At 35.0% G+C, this 15,579-nt stretch overlaps 1 protein-coding gene across 2 annotated transcripts in view; it reads left to right on the forward strand.

Moving 5' to 3' along the window:
- The first annotated feature begins 247 nt into the window (after positions 1-247).
- The window catches only part of LOC121371763, a 28,028-nt gene continuing 12,696 nt past the window's right edge, over positions 248-15,579 (forward strand). Inside the window, exons 1-3 of one of the 2 annotated variants that reach the window (XM_041497893.1) lie at positions 248-403; positions 11,464-11,955; positions 13,504-13,847. In XM_041497893.1, coding sequence (XP_041353827.1) covers positions 11,469-11,955; positions 13,504-13,847 — 831 coding nt within the window. In that variant the 5' untranslated portion in view covers positions 248-403; positions 11,464-11,468. Of the gene's footprint in view, positions 404-573; positions 745-11,463; positions 11,956-13,503; positions 13,848-15,579 lie in introns of those variants that run through there. The other variant, XM_041497894.1, reaches the window with a different exon arrangement.

Consider the following 15,579-nt stretch of genomic DNA (forward strand, 5'->3'; position numbering starts at 1 on the left):
CAACCTCCACCTCTCCATTTCCGGCAAAATGGGAAATGATACACGAATAATGTTTTATTGCTGATTAAATGGTTGTAAATAAAATAGCAAATAGGTGCATGTAGTATTTGTTAAATCCATTGGACATCGGAATAGGGATGGGGAAAAACCTAGTTAGCGCCCCCTCGTATCCGCCAGAGGGGACGACACATATACACGACTTCAAACGGAATAATCCGAACATAAGCGGACATTAATTTCCACAATAATGAAGTGACGTAGTTGAAGGTCAATTGTGTTGTCAGCTTAGCGGATGAAAGAGGGAGGTTTCGTTTTTGGCGTTTTAAAGCCATTTTGGGGTTTGAATTCATCGGACCTCAACGATTACTCATTATCGAGTAATCCTACTTATTTCTGGTTAATCGTAAGTTGAATATTTATTAAAAATTTGCTGCTACTGCCCTCCGATTTGGTTTGTTTACATCTGCCAAATAGCCTAGGAGCTCATGGCTGTGTTGACGTTTTGCTGCAGTCAGCTGGTAGACTGGCTGCTGATTGGTGGGAAGGCTGCATATTTTTATCACCGTCAGCAGGCTGCTAAATAAGGGATATGACAACAATTTTCACACGCATACGACATGATACGTTACAAAGATGTCGACGTAGACTAGTTTGCAATAATATATCTCGCACTAAGTAATAAACAATAACGTGAAGGTGACTTTAACTATATTACAGGCGTAGCGAGTACGTAAGCGAAATATGGTATGTCACTATGTGGTATGTGTTGTAACTTATGACATGTTGTCTGCTACACTATGCTCCTACTTCAGGCAGATTTGCATTGAGCTGTATGATTCATACAGATGTGTGCGTGGGTGCACGCACATTAAATTTGTTGCGGTGAGGTGAAATATTTTCATTGAAATCTGCCACTTTTTATCAGTAATTCCTTCAGTGGAATCATAGTCACTTCGTACCATAGTCATTTCATACCATCCATTTCGTACCATACTGCCTAGTCATTTCGTACCCTAATCATTTCGTACCATTGTGAAAAGTCATTTTGTATCCTGGTCATTTCGTACCCAAGTCATTTCGAACCAGTATATATAGCAAGCAAATATATTACTAATAATAATTTTTCAGCTACCAGCTGATTATGGTACAAAATGGCCGGATATTATTTATTTGCATCTTTATTACTAGTATTATTTTTATTCAGTTGCAGGTGGTGTTTGCATCATATAGACATTTGTAATGTAATGTTATTTTGTAAAAGACATTACCAGGGTGATAGTATGTCTAACATTACACATTTATCTTATGGTACGAAATGACTTTCAATTATGGTACGAAATGACTTTCAATTATGGTACAAAATGACATTTTGCGATGGTACGAAATGACCAGGGTACGAAATGACCAAATTAAGTACGAACTGACTATTGTACGAAATGACCAAGTACGAATTTACTAACAACCCTTTAGTGTACACTTCAATATTGTATAGCTGGAATGAAGTCTTATTGCATTATAGTCCATCCCACAGGGAATTCCTTTTTTTCATACAATGAAATTTACTACAAGTTATTTATTTTTGAGCAGATTATTTTGTGTTATTTTCAAAATACTTTTTTTGTTTTTCTTACATCAAACCAAACTGAAATTATTAACAAAATCTGTTTTTTGTAGGAGGATGGGATGGACTATAATTCAGTTAGCCTGAGTACTATTTGGGAAGTTACATCAGGCTTGAAAATTAACATAAAAACCATGGTTGCCAGCAGGGCCAGTTGAAAACAAATCTTACTGGCCCTTCTCAAATTCACATTGTAATTTAAATTCACAGCCAAAATCAAAACTAGAATATTCTTTGTTGAATAATAATCATGTGCTCACCGTATATAGTCTGTTTCCTTCAAAAGGAAACCGATGAATGGGCATATATATGTAACTTCATAATGAATACAGTTAAAATTCATATAAAAACATGTTATCAAGTTTTAAACCCATACCAACTCAAATATCATTTAAAAAAAACAAAACAAAAAAGAAATCCAGTATAAATAAAAAGAATTCTTTACAAATTACCATTAAATTATGATGATTAAATCTCATTTTTAATACAGGGATGAAAACAAAATGCTAGAACAACCGAGGTATACAGCTTGACTTGCATTGTCTCTGAAGTAAAAACAAATAATGCAATACAAAGAGATTAAAGGTAGAACTGCACATGCTTTAGTATATAAACCTAGTCTTGGGGTGGCAGTCCTCTTTGTGGCAATGCAAGAAGGGGTCCAATCTCCAGTATCAAATTTCCTCGGGAATGGACGAAGCACGCACACATGTGCGTTTAATTTGGATATTGTACATGCTACATTAGTAGGCTACTAATAAAATAAATATCAAAAGAAAAATAAATCTGTTAAAAAAACTCAACATTTTACCAAAATATACGATGTACTTAATTATTATATTACATAGCATAATGGTGTACTGATTGTTTATTACAGTAATATTTGGACAGTTATGTCATTATGTAAGTCTTGATTTCAAGACTTTAGATCTGATATGTTCTTATTTAATAAAACAATATCGACAATGACAGTCAGTTAACTGACCTTTGGAATAAGCCCTGGGGCCTAATTCACAAAGCTCTCTCAGTCTCTGCTAAACAACAAAGTATCCTCTTTGCAAGTATTTTAGCATTGCACTGCGAGATCGCAAAGTTGTGAGAGTTAGTGAATTAGACCCCTGAACTGTAGTAATGGAACAGATCATTGTTATTTGTATATATGTGCATGCGCGCTTACGTTAGTGTGAGTTAAAACTATAAGATAGATTTTAATTTTGTCCCAGAATAATGTAAGCTAATTAAATATGATTCCTTTTTATCATAACATTGAATAACAATTGTCAAATAGAAGCTTTACTAGATAATTATGGCATATCCAGTCCATTCTAATAAGCTGAAGACTTCTAGATTTTAAAATACATGCAATGTCTTCAATATGTTTTGAGCTCTATTTTGCCATCAGAGATACACCCCCCCCCCCCCCCCCCAAAAAAAAAGAAGAAGAAAAAGAACCCCCAGGGATTTTGCCCACAATCGAGTAGGTTCACAAGTAAGCAAAGATTCCTGCTCTAATATAAAAATATAATCCTATGTTTGATGTTTTATACCATTTCTTTGATAATTGTCGAGTTCGCTGACATTAAATATTTCACATATTAACCAGTAATACACATTCTACAGGGAGAAACTTGACAGCACCCCCTTTCAACAATGTTTCGGTGAAATAGGCCTATATAGGTGCTGACAAATATTCCAGTAGTGTGTGTATTATTGATTAATATATGAAATATTTGTTACCTGCAAACTCGAAAATCAGCAATGCAAAGTTATTTAATATCAAACATAGGATAGTTGTTCAACCCCTGCAATTAAGAAAATGACCACGGCAAATAATTTGCCATGGAAAAATAGTGTCCACGGCAATTTTTCCGTTAACATGTTTGCAACTCGGGGGCCTAATTCACTAAACTCTCGCAACTTTGCGATCTCGCAGTGCAATGCTAAAAGATTTGCAAAGAGGATGCTTTGTTGTCTAACAGAGCATAAGAGATCTTTGTGAATTAGGCCTCTGTATTGTAAGTAAATTTGAATGATTAGTTTGTTATTTGTGTTGTTTGCCAATATGCTATAATATTTATTCATACCAGTGGCGGTATTCTTTTGATTAAAAGTGACATAACAGTTAACACATGCATGTTCAAGAACAATGGGGTTGCAGCGTAGTCAGTCTGCAGTGACGTGCCAATTCAATCTTTATATTTTCATTATATTACATGTGATATAGAATTAAAATAATTTTCTTTAATAACAGCATAATTTCTGTTAGGAAATCTGTCACCAAGACCAAAAGCCCCCTTTCAAACCCAAGTAAATAGGTAAAGTTTTTTTTGTTTTTTTTGATTAGGCCACTCTGCATCAGAAAAAGGTAGCATATTTTTCCAATATAAATGACAGAGAAATTTTGATTAAACTATCGAAATGACCTCTCTCTATATACATGTATGTATTTCTACAAATATCTTATCATCAGACTGACCATAACACTTCAAGTGACTTGTAGAAGTGTATATTAAACATTTTACTGAAACCCCCCACCCGTAATGCACCATAGCCATGGTTCAAGAGTGTATAAGCTGTCACCTCCCTGCAATCCAGTGGTCCCTGCAATACTCGTGCTATGAACAGTTCAATGTCCTAGTTGATACTCGCTTAATGCTGATAATTTACATGGATTCAGATACTTAGTAATAACGGTTCAGTTACTGTTTTAATATTTACTTTTAATACGTTTTCAGTTCTCAAAGTATATTTTATTTTTAACAATAAGGAAAAAATACATCTTGAAAAAAACCCCCCAATATAGTCCATGGCAAAAAAAAATGCCGCATAGAATGAAAAACTCAGTGGCAATCTCCACAGCATTGCCGTGGGCAGTTGTAGGGGTTGTTATATTACAGTGGAAATTTTTGTTTACTCAATTGGAGGAAAAAAGATCACGTCTTTATTATAGTTATCTCTAAATGGCAGAGAGCTATTATAACCATCAAAATGTCCATTTAGCTCTCGAACGGCAGAGTGCTCAGGTTAAATTTCAATAATTGAAATAATTTTTAATGTCAAAATTATATAAAATCCAGAAACTTGAACCATATATCAAAGTTCTGCATGTAAATATTGCTGTGATGTTCACAGAGTATAAACCAGTAGTTTTATAATAAAAGTTCTTAAACCAGTGCTTACAGGATTCATTTTCCCCATATTTAAGGGGTTTACAGTATTCTAATAAGGGCAGTTTTAAGTTTGCTATGCCCCTGAAGGGAAGTGAGATGTATAGGGGTTTCAGGGGCATGCTTCCTGGAAATGTTTGAAATAAATATGCTGTGTGACATGTTTTCAGGATAGTTTGTATCGTGGATGATAAATTAAAATAAAAAATAAAAAGTCATTAAAAGGGCACTCTCAAAACATGTAAATTAAAGCAGAAATCAAGTAGGCATTCACATGGATAATATATATATATATATATATATATATATATATATATTATATCATTAAAAGTGTATGTTTATCTCTACATGACAGGCTTGTTTCGTGAGAGAGTTGAATTGCTCTCACTCATCAGATGTAGATTTAATTACACCATCAATGGAAAGCTGATGACGTAATGGACTCTGTGACGTCGAGGTTACGTCACTATGCAGGTCTATAGGTGATGTTTGGTATGTGCACAGAAGGTATTTGCGTCTGTGTCGACATGCTGATACGAGTTCATTCTTGGAGTTTAGTGTGCTGGTTTCAGGTTTATACATTATGAACAGTTTTTCCTTCAGGCAGAGGTTACATCTTTTGCTCGCTGGAGAGTATGGCTTTGCTTTTGATAAAATTTTCCACTTTCCACTTAATGGTGTATGGGGTGAATCTATCCTTCAGTGTCCAAATGTACTGACTTAGCGCTGTTGCGTTCTTCTGTGTTGCGTTTTGAAAACTGCTCGTGTGCGCGGTATATCTCGTCTTAAATGTGTTCTCGGTCAAACCAACGTATGTTTCTTGCTTGTTGTCATAGAGTGTATTAACGATAGCTTGATATATTTGGTAATATTGACCTATAGTCTTATAGAAGAAATCCGCTGCATTTTTTCTATTAGTAGCAATTGATGTTTTGTATGCACCATCCCACAGACAGGATAGCACATACCACAGCCTTTGATATGCCAGTCGTTGTGCACTGGATGGGACGAGAAATAGCCTAATGGCTCCACCGACGGGGATCGATCCCAGACCTACCGTGCATCAAGCAGGCCCTTTACCACTGGACTACGTCCCGCTCATCATCTAATACAGATACTGTTTCTTCTGTTTCCACTGTTCTTAGTCTTGGTCTTCTATTTTGAATTCCAAAATTTGCCTCAAAGAGAAGGCCTACTTCAGGCTCCTGTAAAATTAAAAATACATCTGTAAGGAAAGAAAAACTCCTTAGGTCTCACTACACAGATGTCATCTTCCATTGAAACCATGTTAAATTGCCCAACTTCAAATGAAAATTGCCAATAGAATGGGTTCTCATTAGCACTAACAACATACACCATTGTGAACATACATTATATAAGCATTTATTTTCACTCCAAAATTGAGAACATTTCCGTCTCAGTTTTTTTGCTATATGACCGCATTGGACTGTAGTACCGGTCCGAACAGGTGGTTCATTAACCGATTCACTCCGGCCGTCTCTTGCGCTATACACCCATGTCCCAAAAGATCGATGCTCAATATTACAAAATGACATGGGCAAAAAATACAGCCAGAAGGTGTACCATTAAGCATACATATTGTTTTAATTCTTCACCATTTCCTAGAAGTGAATATGTGAACCATAACGTGTCACAATTAGGAAGTATAGTGGACCGTGATGAATGAACTCTCACCCTGAAATGATCTGTGTAGTGAGACCTTAAAGTCTAGTAACAGATTTTTTCAAACTTGGTTTGAAGTCAGTTTGATAATTTGGGTCATTTACACCATGAAAAGCTATACTAGACCAATGTAACTTATGAACTCTAAACAATACACCAAAAGATAGATGCACCATACCATCCAGTAAAACTTCATATCACGTGGTTACTCCTTGGTCATCCACACAATAGATGGGCCATCAAACAAACAGCCACTATATGGTAATGTATTGCCTTGTTGGTAGTTCTGATATAGGGAACATACAAAGAAGCTAATTATCCAGTTAGTTCATTAAAAATATTAGTTTTCATCAATTGTTGCTGTGGGCAGCAATTGTTTCATAGTGAAGTGTTGAAATCCTGTTTTTTTCTCTATATTTCAGCATGAAGATCTACACATTATTAATGACAGATACAAATTCTACTTTTATAGTAGAATACTATGTTATATATTCACAATACCATGAAAACTATATGTCACTATGACTGTACATTAGAAAAAATTCATTATGTACAAAATCACAGAAATTAGAGTGAATTTGGATATTGACCTTGTGACCTTGAATTTTGACCTTTTACAATGAGAAACTTAGTGTAAGACACTCAGATCAATTTATATATTACATGCAAGAACATTAGAATATACATTTTGACACACACCCCCCTAAAAAAAAAAAACAATTGACATTTTTGCAATATTTACCCAAATATGGCCCCCATGAGCTTAGCTCAAATCCACATCAATGAAATCACCTTTTATAAGGATGCTACACTAAAGTACTAATCAAAATTATACTCAGGTGATTTTCCAGTCTTATATATTAGTTATGAAAATCCCTGGATTAAAAACCATAAAATGTGTCAGTATTATCATGACCTGTTATGGTATTCAAACAACCGGTAGAAAAAATGACAGTAAATGACCTGTTATAGATAGAAATATGAGATTTATTTACAATTTTACTGCAAAACTTATGTAATTTGGAACAGTGACATCATGTAATAAAGGTATATAAATGAAACATTTCTGTTACCGTACCACAATGTGTGTGCAGACGACAGTAAATTTGTTTGCAAACGATGGTAAAATAAATAACTAAAAATGTAGTATTGTTACAGATATATATATTTTTTTTGTAGGAAATGATTTAGTTTTCAGTATTTAGATTATAAATAGAAATACGAGTAGAAATAGTGGTGTTGATTGTAGTCCACAGAACAGGTAGGCCTAACCGAGTGGTAGGCCCATGCAACTCAATACAATCCTAATTTGTTGTTTGGTCTAACTTATGAATATTGTATATAACTTCTGGAAAAGTTGCTGAACTTTATGTTATACATGTATATAATCATGTACGTTATAAAAACGTGAGATACTTGCATACCATATTGATATATAGGACTTCTCCCTGTGCTTGTAAATGTGTATCAAAGTACTGATGGTATCACTAACGATCTCAACCAATGTTCTTAGGTACAAAATACAAAATAGTAACCAAACACTATTGTACATACAAGTATATATGTTTACTTCAAACTGATCTTCATGTAAAGAAGAAGATGTCATCTTCTAAATTCAACTTTTACTTTGAGCCGCGTTTACTTGGTTTCTGACGTCATGCTAAGTTGTAGGTTTTCGCGTGTGACGGCTCATATATATATATTAAAGTTAGTGCATAAATTCATGATCCACAATATACAACACTAAATTGCCTTGAAAACATGTCTCTTAGCATCTTTATTTAAAAAATGTCTGGGAAGCATTCCTTCGAAACCCCTACAGATCTCGCTCCCTTGAGGACATCGGTTCATTTGCCTTCAACAAACTCAAATTGAACTCGCATCACAAAATCCTGGATCATACCCAGACTGCACACTTTCGATGTTTTGATGGACAGCCAATAGTCCCGAGTATGCAACCCCAATCCCCCTCCATGTGATCTTGTCTGGAACATTCCTTGTTTTTGAACTGACAAAGGCAGAATAAATAACAAATTTCAAACATTTGTGGAACAGTCATAACTAAATACATACAGAGATCTACTTCATTGTTTGTTAATGCAGAATAATGTAAGTTTTTTATGTGTAAATCTGTTGATATTAAACCTTATGGATAATAATTTCAAATGTTTTACACAGACCTGTCAAAATACGCTGGCGACTGGTGATTCTTATCAGCTGTTGTAAATTTCAAACTACCTGGGGCAAGATTTAGCTCAGACAGTTGAGTGCTCGCCTGAGGTGCTTGCATCGCAGTATCAAACCACCTCAATGGATCCATTCAACTGATATGTGCTTTCCTGTCTGTGGGAAAGTGCATATAAAATATCCCTTTCTGCATTATGACAGATGTATCAGATTTCCACTGATGGTTGCGAGTCAGAATTACCAAATGTTTGACATCCAATAGCAGATGTCAAACCGCCGCCTGGGCAATCCAATTCCTTGAATAGACTGAGCATTGTAAATCAAAATGTTTTAATACACTGAGCATGGGTGTTTAACTTCTTGACAATGAGCCCAATGCACCTTTGGCATAATGTGCAATGAATGCATTAGTGTGCGACAAAATTGTGTCACAGATGTTTGAGAAAGTCACTAGCCCTGCCAGAAGATGTGTATTATAGTAACACAGGTGATAATTTGCTCTAGCCCCAACCAAACATTCACTTGCCAGGACCGAGGGCCAGCGGATTTGTCGTTCCTTGAATACATGCACATTGTATTCTAATGATATTCTAATGATATTCTAATGCATCTAATGATTATTATTTATTTTTTACCTGTCAATGTTTTAAAGTTAAGATATAATATTTTGTTTATGTGAATTGGTAAAAATTATTTATCTGTTTTAGTTAAGGTATTTGTTAATATTCGTTCTTGCATTTAAATTAATAGAAATACACTGCAGGTAACAACCATTCATCATTCATAAATCAGTTAAAGCCTGATGGCACATGACCTGCTAACTATATATATATATATATAAAAAAATAAACCCTGTGTGAAGCAGATACAGATGTGATTATTATCATGTGACAGCTGTTCACAATCCCATGTTGTACATTAATTACTAGTACATGTATTGGTGTCAGGTGTCAGAACACCAGGCATAAACACCAGGCATGTCTATGTCTATCCCCGTAAATTGATCATGGAACTGTATTATTTTGCCTCTACTATTATCTATATAAAAAATTGAAGCAGGCGCTATCTGGCTCCTAGATGGAAAAGTTAACAGAGGGCTGAATATACTTTTTTTTTCTCCCACTCCATATACACACATATTTTTGACAAATATTTTATTTATTTGTTGAAAAAATTCACTTGTTCAGTTTTGGTAAACTGAACCTTGAGTCTTGAGTGTCAGTTTGCAGGGCTGTAGCTAGCGGGCGTGGGGTGGGGGGGGGGGGGGGGGGGGGGGGGGGTGCAATCCGGAATTTATTTTTATTTTAAAAATTAATCTTCTTAACCGTTTAAGACATTTTAGACTATTAACTACTCAGTTGCCCCCCTCCCCCCCCCCAAACTAAAAATCCTAGAACTGTTAAAGTGGCAGATCATATTTTTCACTATATATATAGTAATTGAACTTTTTTCTTCTTAAAATTGAAATTACACATTTACTTGCATTTTGTTGTTTAGATTGTCCATTTTCGTGCATCCAAAGTGTTTCTGGTCATCCAGGGCCTGTGCTTATAAAGTCCAGACTTTAACATAATGCTATTTGAATGGTGTTGCCATGCCGTTAAAGTCTGGACTTTAAGGTTTATAAGTATGGGGCCTGGTGTCTGTAAAACCATCTAATGAAGTTTTTATAATTCTAAAAATGCATGTACCTTTGACAAGTAATATTTGTGGAGATGATCTCCGGTTTATTTTATGAGGGTTTTTACCCATAACAGCACATGAACTGTTGACAAACTATAGTACATGTACTATTAACCCATTGATCCAACATATGAACTGTATGGATCCATGTTAAAACTGAACCAAATATATTTTTAGCAGTACGGGATGTTAGTTTTAGAAAGTGTAACCAAATTCAGTTTGTTTTAGCGAAACAATATACAACAAAATAACTTGACATGCTAATTTTTTATTCAGCTTTTCTAGATGAATTTATCATGACATATGTTAACAAATTCAACCTTGAATTGGGTTTTATGATTTGGCAAACCACAGCTCAAATTCTATGGAGATATCTGAGAATTAAACAGTTGTAAAAATCATTCATGGGTTATAGACAAAACATTTGCATAATCCGTTACAGCTATGGAAACCATATTCTAGATTTAATGCTCAATTGAAAAATAGGTTGCTCAAAACTAAACTTGAGCGAGCATTACATGAATGAAACCAGGACATAATATTTCACAAGAACTGTCGTGGTCACCCGATGGTTAAGTTTAAATTAATGCGAACTGTGTTTCCTAGTAAACCTTTACATTCTAAAACTGGAAGTTAGAAACTTTAGCATCATCAAATTTTATTCACTATATAAATCATGTGACCAAACAGTTGATTACCTAGATGAAAATCACATCAATCAAGTTCTGGTTACCTAAGATTTTGAAATATTGTCCCCTGGAAAGGATCATTTGGCTAATTTTCAGAGGCATAAAATAAAAAAATAAAAATCTAAATGTTTTAGTATTACTGCACCACGGCTGGTATATCAAAGGTCATGGTATGTGCTATTCGGTCTGTGGGATGGTGATATAAAAGATCCCTTGCTACTAATGGAAAAATTTAGCGGGTTTCCTCTAAGACTATTTGTCAAAATTACTAAATACGTGTATTTGACATCCAGTAACCGATAATTAATAAATCAATGTGCTCTAGTGGTGTCGATAAACAAACCAAACCTTTTTTGCTATTACTGTTCGATAGACTGACACTACTTGTTGACTGTAATTCTTTTAACATTTCTAATTATCTTGTATTTTGCAGACAGTATGAGTATACCCATTCCGGGAGCACGCCAAGTTTTTGTTTATAATCACGGTCGTCTGCAAGGAGGACCTATCTACTACGACAGACGTTTTCCTCAACAGGCTCCTTTTGGACCCCCACCCTTTAATCACTCGCACCAAGCTGGTCCGTGGTTTCAAGGCATTTCTGGTGGACATCACAACTATCCACAGTTCCAACAAAACCTCCACATCAACATATCCTGGAACGCTCCTGCTCCAAGAAATCGTAATTTTGGTAATCACCACTTTAGGAGACAGAACAATAATAATTCATTCCACTCACGATCGAGGATGATTGGTGGACGGTCTGCTCCACAACCAATGGTTGTGGATGAAGAGATGAAGGAGGCGTGTTTTTTGTGTGGTGACTATATGCAGAACTCGGAACAACCGGGAGTTCACTTTTGTGACGCCCATCACAAAGATACATCAAATAAAACGCAGAACAATAGCATAAAGTCGAAACTAGGTGAGCAGTGAGCATCTTAGGTGACAAGCATCCTAGTCAGATATGTCTAGGCCATGTGATCATTGTTTAAAATGTTCTGGGTTTTTTATTGACACAGGTGATCTTTATGTGCAAGTTAAGTACAGAAAGGAATTGTGTGAACTTTAAACAAATGGTTGGTTATTATACAGGTTAGTCTGTATAGCAGGTTTAACCATATTGCACCGATATCGTTAGACTTCAAATTTGTGCAGTCCAAAAAAACCTTTTTATTTTTCAAGTTCATACATATGTCTACGAGGATAATACATGTATAAATATGACCTATTTACAATGACCATGTTCATCTTTGGGTCTGTTGTTATAGTCATGAGTTATATCCTTCCATAATGACGTAAAAGAAATACTGAGTAATAACAACTGAAGACTGAATAGCATTTAAATAAAGTATTAAAATAAATGTGTATGTAATAACTGTTTTAAGAAACACTAATTATTAAAGCTATCAATCAATATGTGCACTTGAAAGGTGTATCCACTGTCTGTCTAATCATTCCCCATTCATCTATGATTGGTGCATACTTATGCACATTTTAAAATAATCATGAAAACAGAAGACTTGATTTTTCAAAGTTAATCTTTTAACTGAATGACTACCAGCTTATTTTCAAATATACAGATTAGCAGACATTTGTGACTCGGACATCATGTGACACTGGCAGCTCACTATGAGATCAAGGATGCCAACCTGCTTCAGAATCTGTGATTATGTAATGTTGTAAAGATAATATGTTTTCATACATTGGATGCACATTTGTTTTTAATTTGCTCAGTCAATGTCAGAAGGTGTGAATTCTGGTGTAATGAACAGAATAGCATTGATGTACATTTGTTCTCGACAATTTATGGTCAGATGGTGTAAATGTCACTTTAAAATCTCTAATTTCGAATAATGGATGTGCACATTTGATTGGTTAATGTTGGGAAAACTATATAAAACTAGCAGATAAATGTTATTAATCACTTACATATCTGCTAGGATGCATCTTTAACATGTGAAATCTGGCCCCCTCTTGGGTTGATTTATATTGGTGAAAACAGTGTGGCTGGCCACCTGCCCAGCTAGACAATACATAATATAATATATTATTATAACACTAACCAGCTAGCTCAAATGTTTTTTCTATCTGCCTACATGTGCCTAAAAATAATATTTCATGTCTGGTAGTTGTCTTCAATGTTTGATAACCTTTCTTAACTTTGTTTGTTGACTGACAATAGAAAAAACATGACCCCCCCCCCCCCCCCCCCCCCAAACCATTATTGAATTGATATTCAAAAAGTAAATATTGAAATACATGTCATGGAGTAATCATCAACATGTTTTATTTATTTATCAGTTGAATCTCTTATCACAGATTCGGTGCTACAAAATGTTTGATGACCTTTCTTCACCTTGTTTGTTGACTGACAACCGGAAAATGAAAAGCACGAAACCATTATCTAATTGAGTAACCAACAACATGTTATATTGATATATTTATTCACAATCTGAATCTCTTATCACAGATTCAGTGCTACAGAAAATTCAGAGCGCCTTGCAGAATGATTATGAGAACATGTCTGAAGGTCTGGAGAAGTTTTTCATCGAGCAGGTGAAGGAGATCACCACCCTCCACAACGAGGTTGCCAGCAGCCGTGATGACCTCACCAAGGTGCGGCTGGAGCTGGCCACCCGCGCGGCCGAGATCTCCGACAAGGAAAAGAAACTGAATGATCTGCAGAGCAGGCTGGACAGTGAGAGCTCGCTGCTGGCTGCCGAGAAGAAGAAAGAGAAGGAGGAGATAACTCGGCAGTGGCAGCAGCTGCGGGATGAGATCACACGCATGGAGGAGGTTCATAACATTCAGAAGGTAGGCACATTACTTGTTGAGTCTGTTACTCTTTCTGTTGGCTTGTTGAGCAACGGCACTTTCAGAAATGATCACTTGAAATGCACAACATTCATGGAAATATATCAATAAATTAACCACTTGTGCTACTATGGGCCTCTGAGAATTCGAAATTTGCATAATCCATTTATACCAAAAACTATTTCAGGGTCAGGGTGAGAATACTTTTTAATCATGTGCACAAACCTTTCAGGTACCCTCTGTTAGGACGATATAAATCTCATCCATGCAAAAAAAAATGGGGTTACAAAAAACTATCTTTGTGCAAGTGGCGGGCAAAAGGAAATATTATTCTTGCAATTTTTCAGAGGTCTGTTTTGATACACTCATAATATGCTGAAAGATGTTGTTAGTAAAACTATTCATAAATAATAACACTTTGAGTAGAAACTTCAGGCAATAAACGATGATGTGTTGCCTAACCCATATGTGATCATTCCTGAAAGGGCCGCTATGGTTTCCTGGCAGTGCAAGCGGCAGTCTTCACAGTGCAGTCACTTCTCGGGGATCAGCTCAACATTTGAAGCACATCACTGACGAACATCGTGCAGCTAAAATTACCTAATACGCAAGAGATAGGAATCTGTTTTAAATATCAGTTAAACAAACAGAGATGTCTTTTCTTTTGCAAGCAAAATATTGTATCCGCTTTTGTCTTGTTATGTATGTTTATGATGGTTTTATCTGGAGACGGGATTCACCTCCAAAGCTTGCTTTTTTACCTTGAAGGTGTGGAATCATTGCAAGTTAGGCAACACAATGGTCATTTTCTGAAGTAAGCAGTTGTGTGATTTTTCATATCTGCTTTCTTAGAGCAGTAACATTACAAATGACACTGGGTATGTTACATTTTGCTTTTGTTACGATGATTGTGTTTGGAATCATAGGTGATGGAGAATTGCATTTTGGTACTAACATCAATGGGTACTATGCCTCAGTGTTTACATTATGCTTGCAATTAAAAAAGAGTATTTTTGTGTAGAAAGCCAATCATAAGTAAAACAGTTAGATAACTAGGTTCCTAGTAGAAGCTGAAACCATATGAAGACTGTATTTGCACACTGCCATAATTTAGGAACATGCAGCTGTTTCATAGTAACACGTTTTTGTTCATTGTCTTCTCCCTGCCAATCTACAGTAAAAAAAAATCCCTTAACAAAACGGTTTAAAAATGTATCTTAACTAATAAATTATTATTTAAATGTTATTTTAATTTTTGTTTTTCATGATGTTCATTTTTTTTCTAACTTGTTGCTAAAACAAATCAATTAAAATTACCCACATAGGGGTTGGGAGATGGCAAATGTATGTATTCTTTTAATGATAATTAACAAAATAATCAATCATACAATTGAAATTTTTTAAACAATAAGTATTTGAATGAAATGAATAGTATGTATTTATATTACTTGTCCCTTTTCTATCTAAAAAATTTTTCCATATAATTATTTCATATTTTGAAAAATTCATAAGCTATTACCGGCATATATTTTTCTGCTATGAGATAAAAAAGAGAGTTAAATATGTTCCCTGTCTTGGTATACATTTTTTATATTTCCAAATGTCTTCTTTTTTTTTGGTGTTAATGTTCATTTTCATATTATGTCATAAATATCAATAAAGTATTTCATAAGTGTTCGTCCACTGACATACATATTCCACATATGTCACTAAAATGATCTAAACGGAAATA

This window comes from Gigantopelta aegis, chromosome 4 (assembly GCF_016097555.1).
Source record: "Gigantopelta aegis isolate Gae_Host chromosome 4, Gae_host_genome, whole genome shotgun sequence".
Taxonomy (NCBI): Eukaryota; Metazoa; Mollusca; class Gastropoda; order Neomphalida; family Peltospiridae; genus Gigantopelta; species Gigantopelta aegis.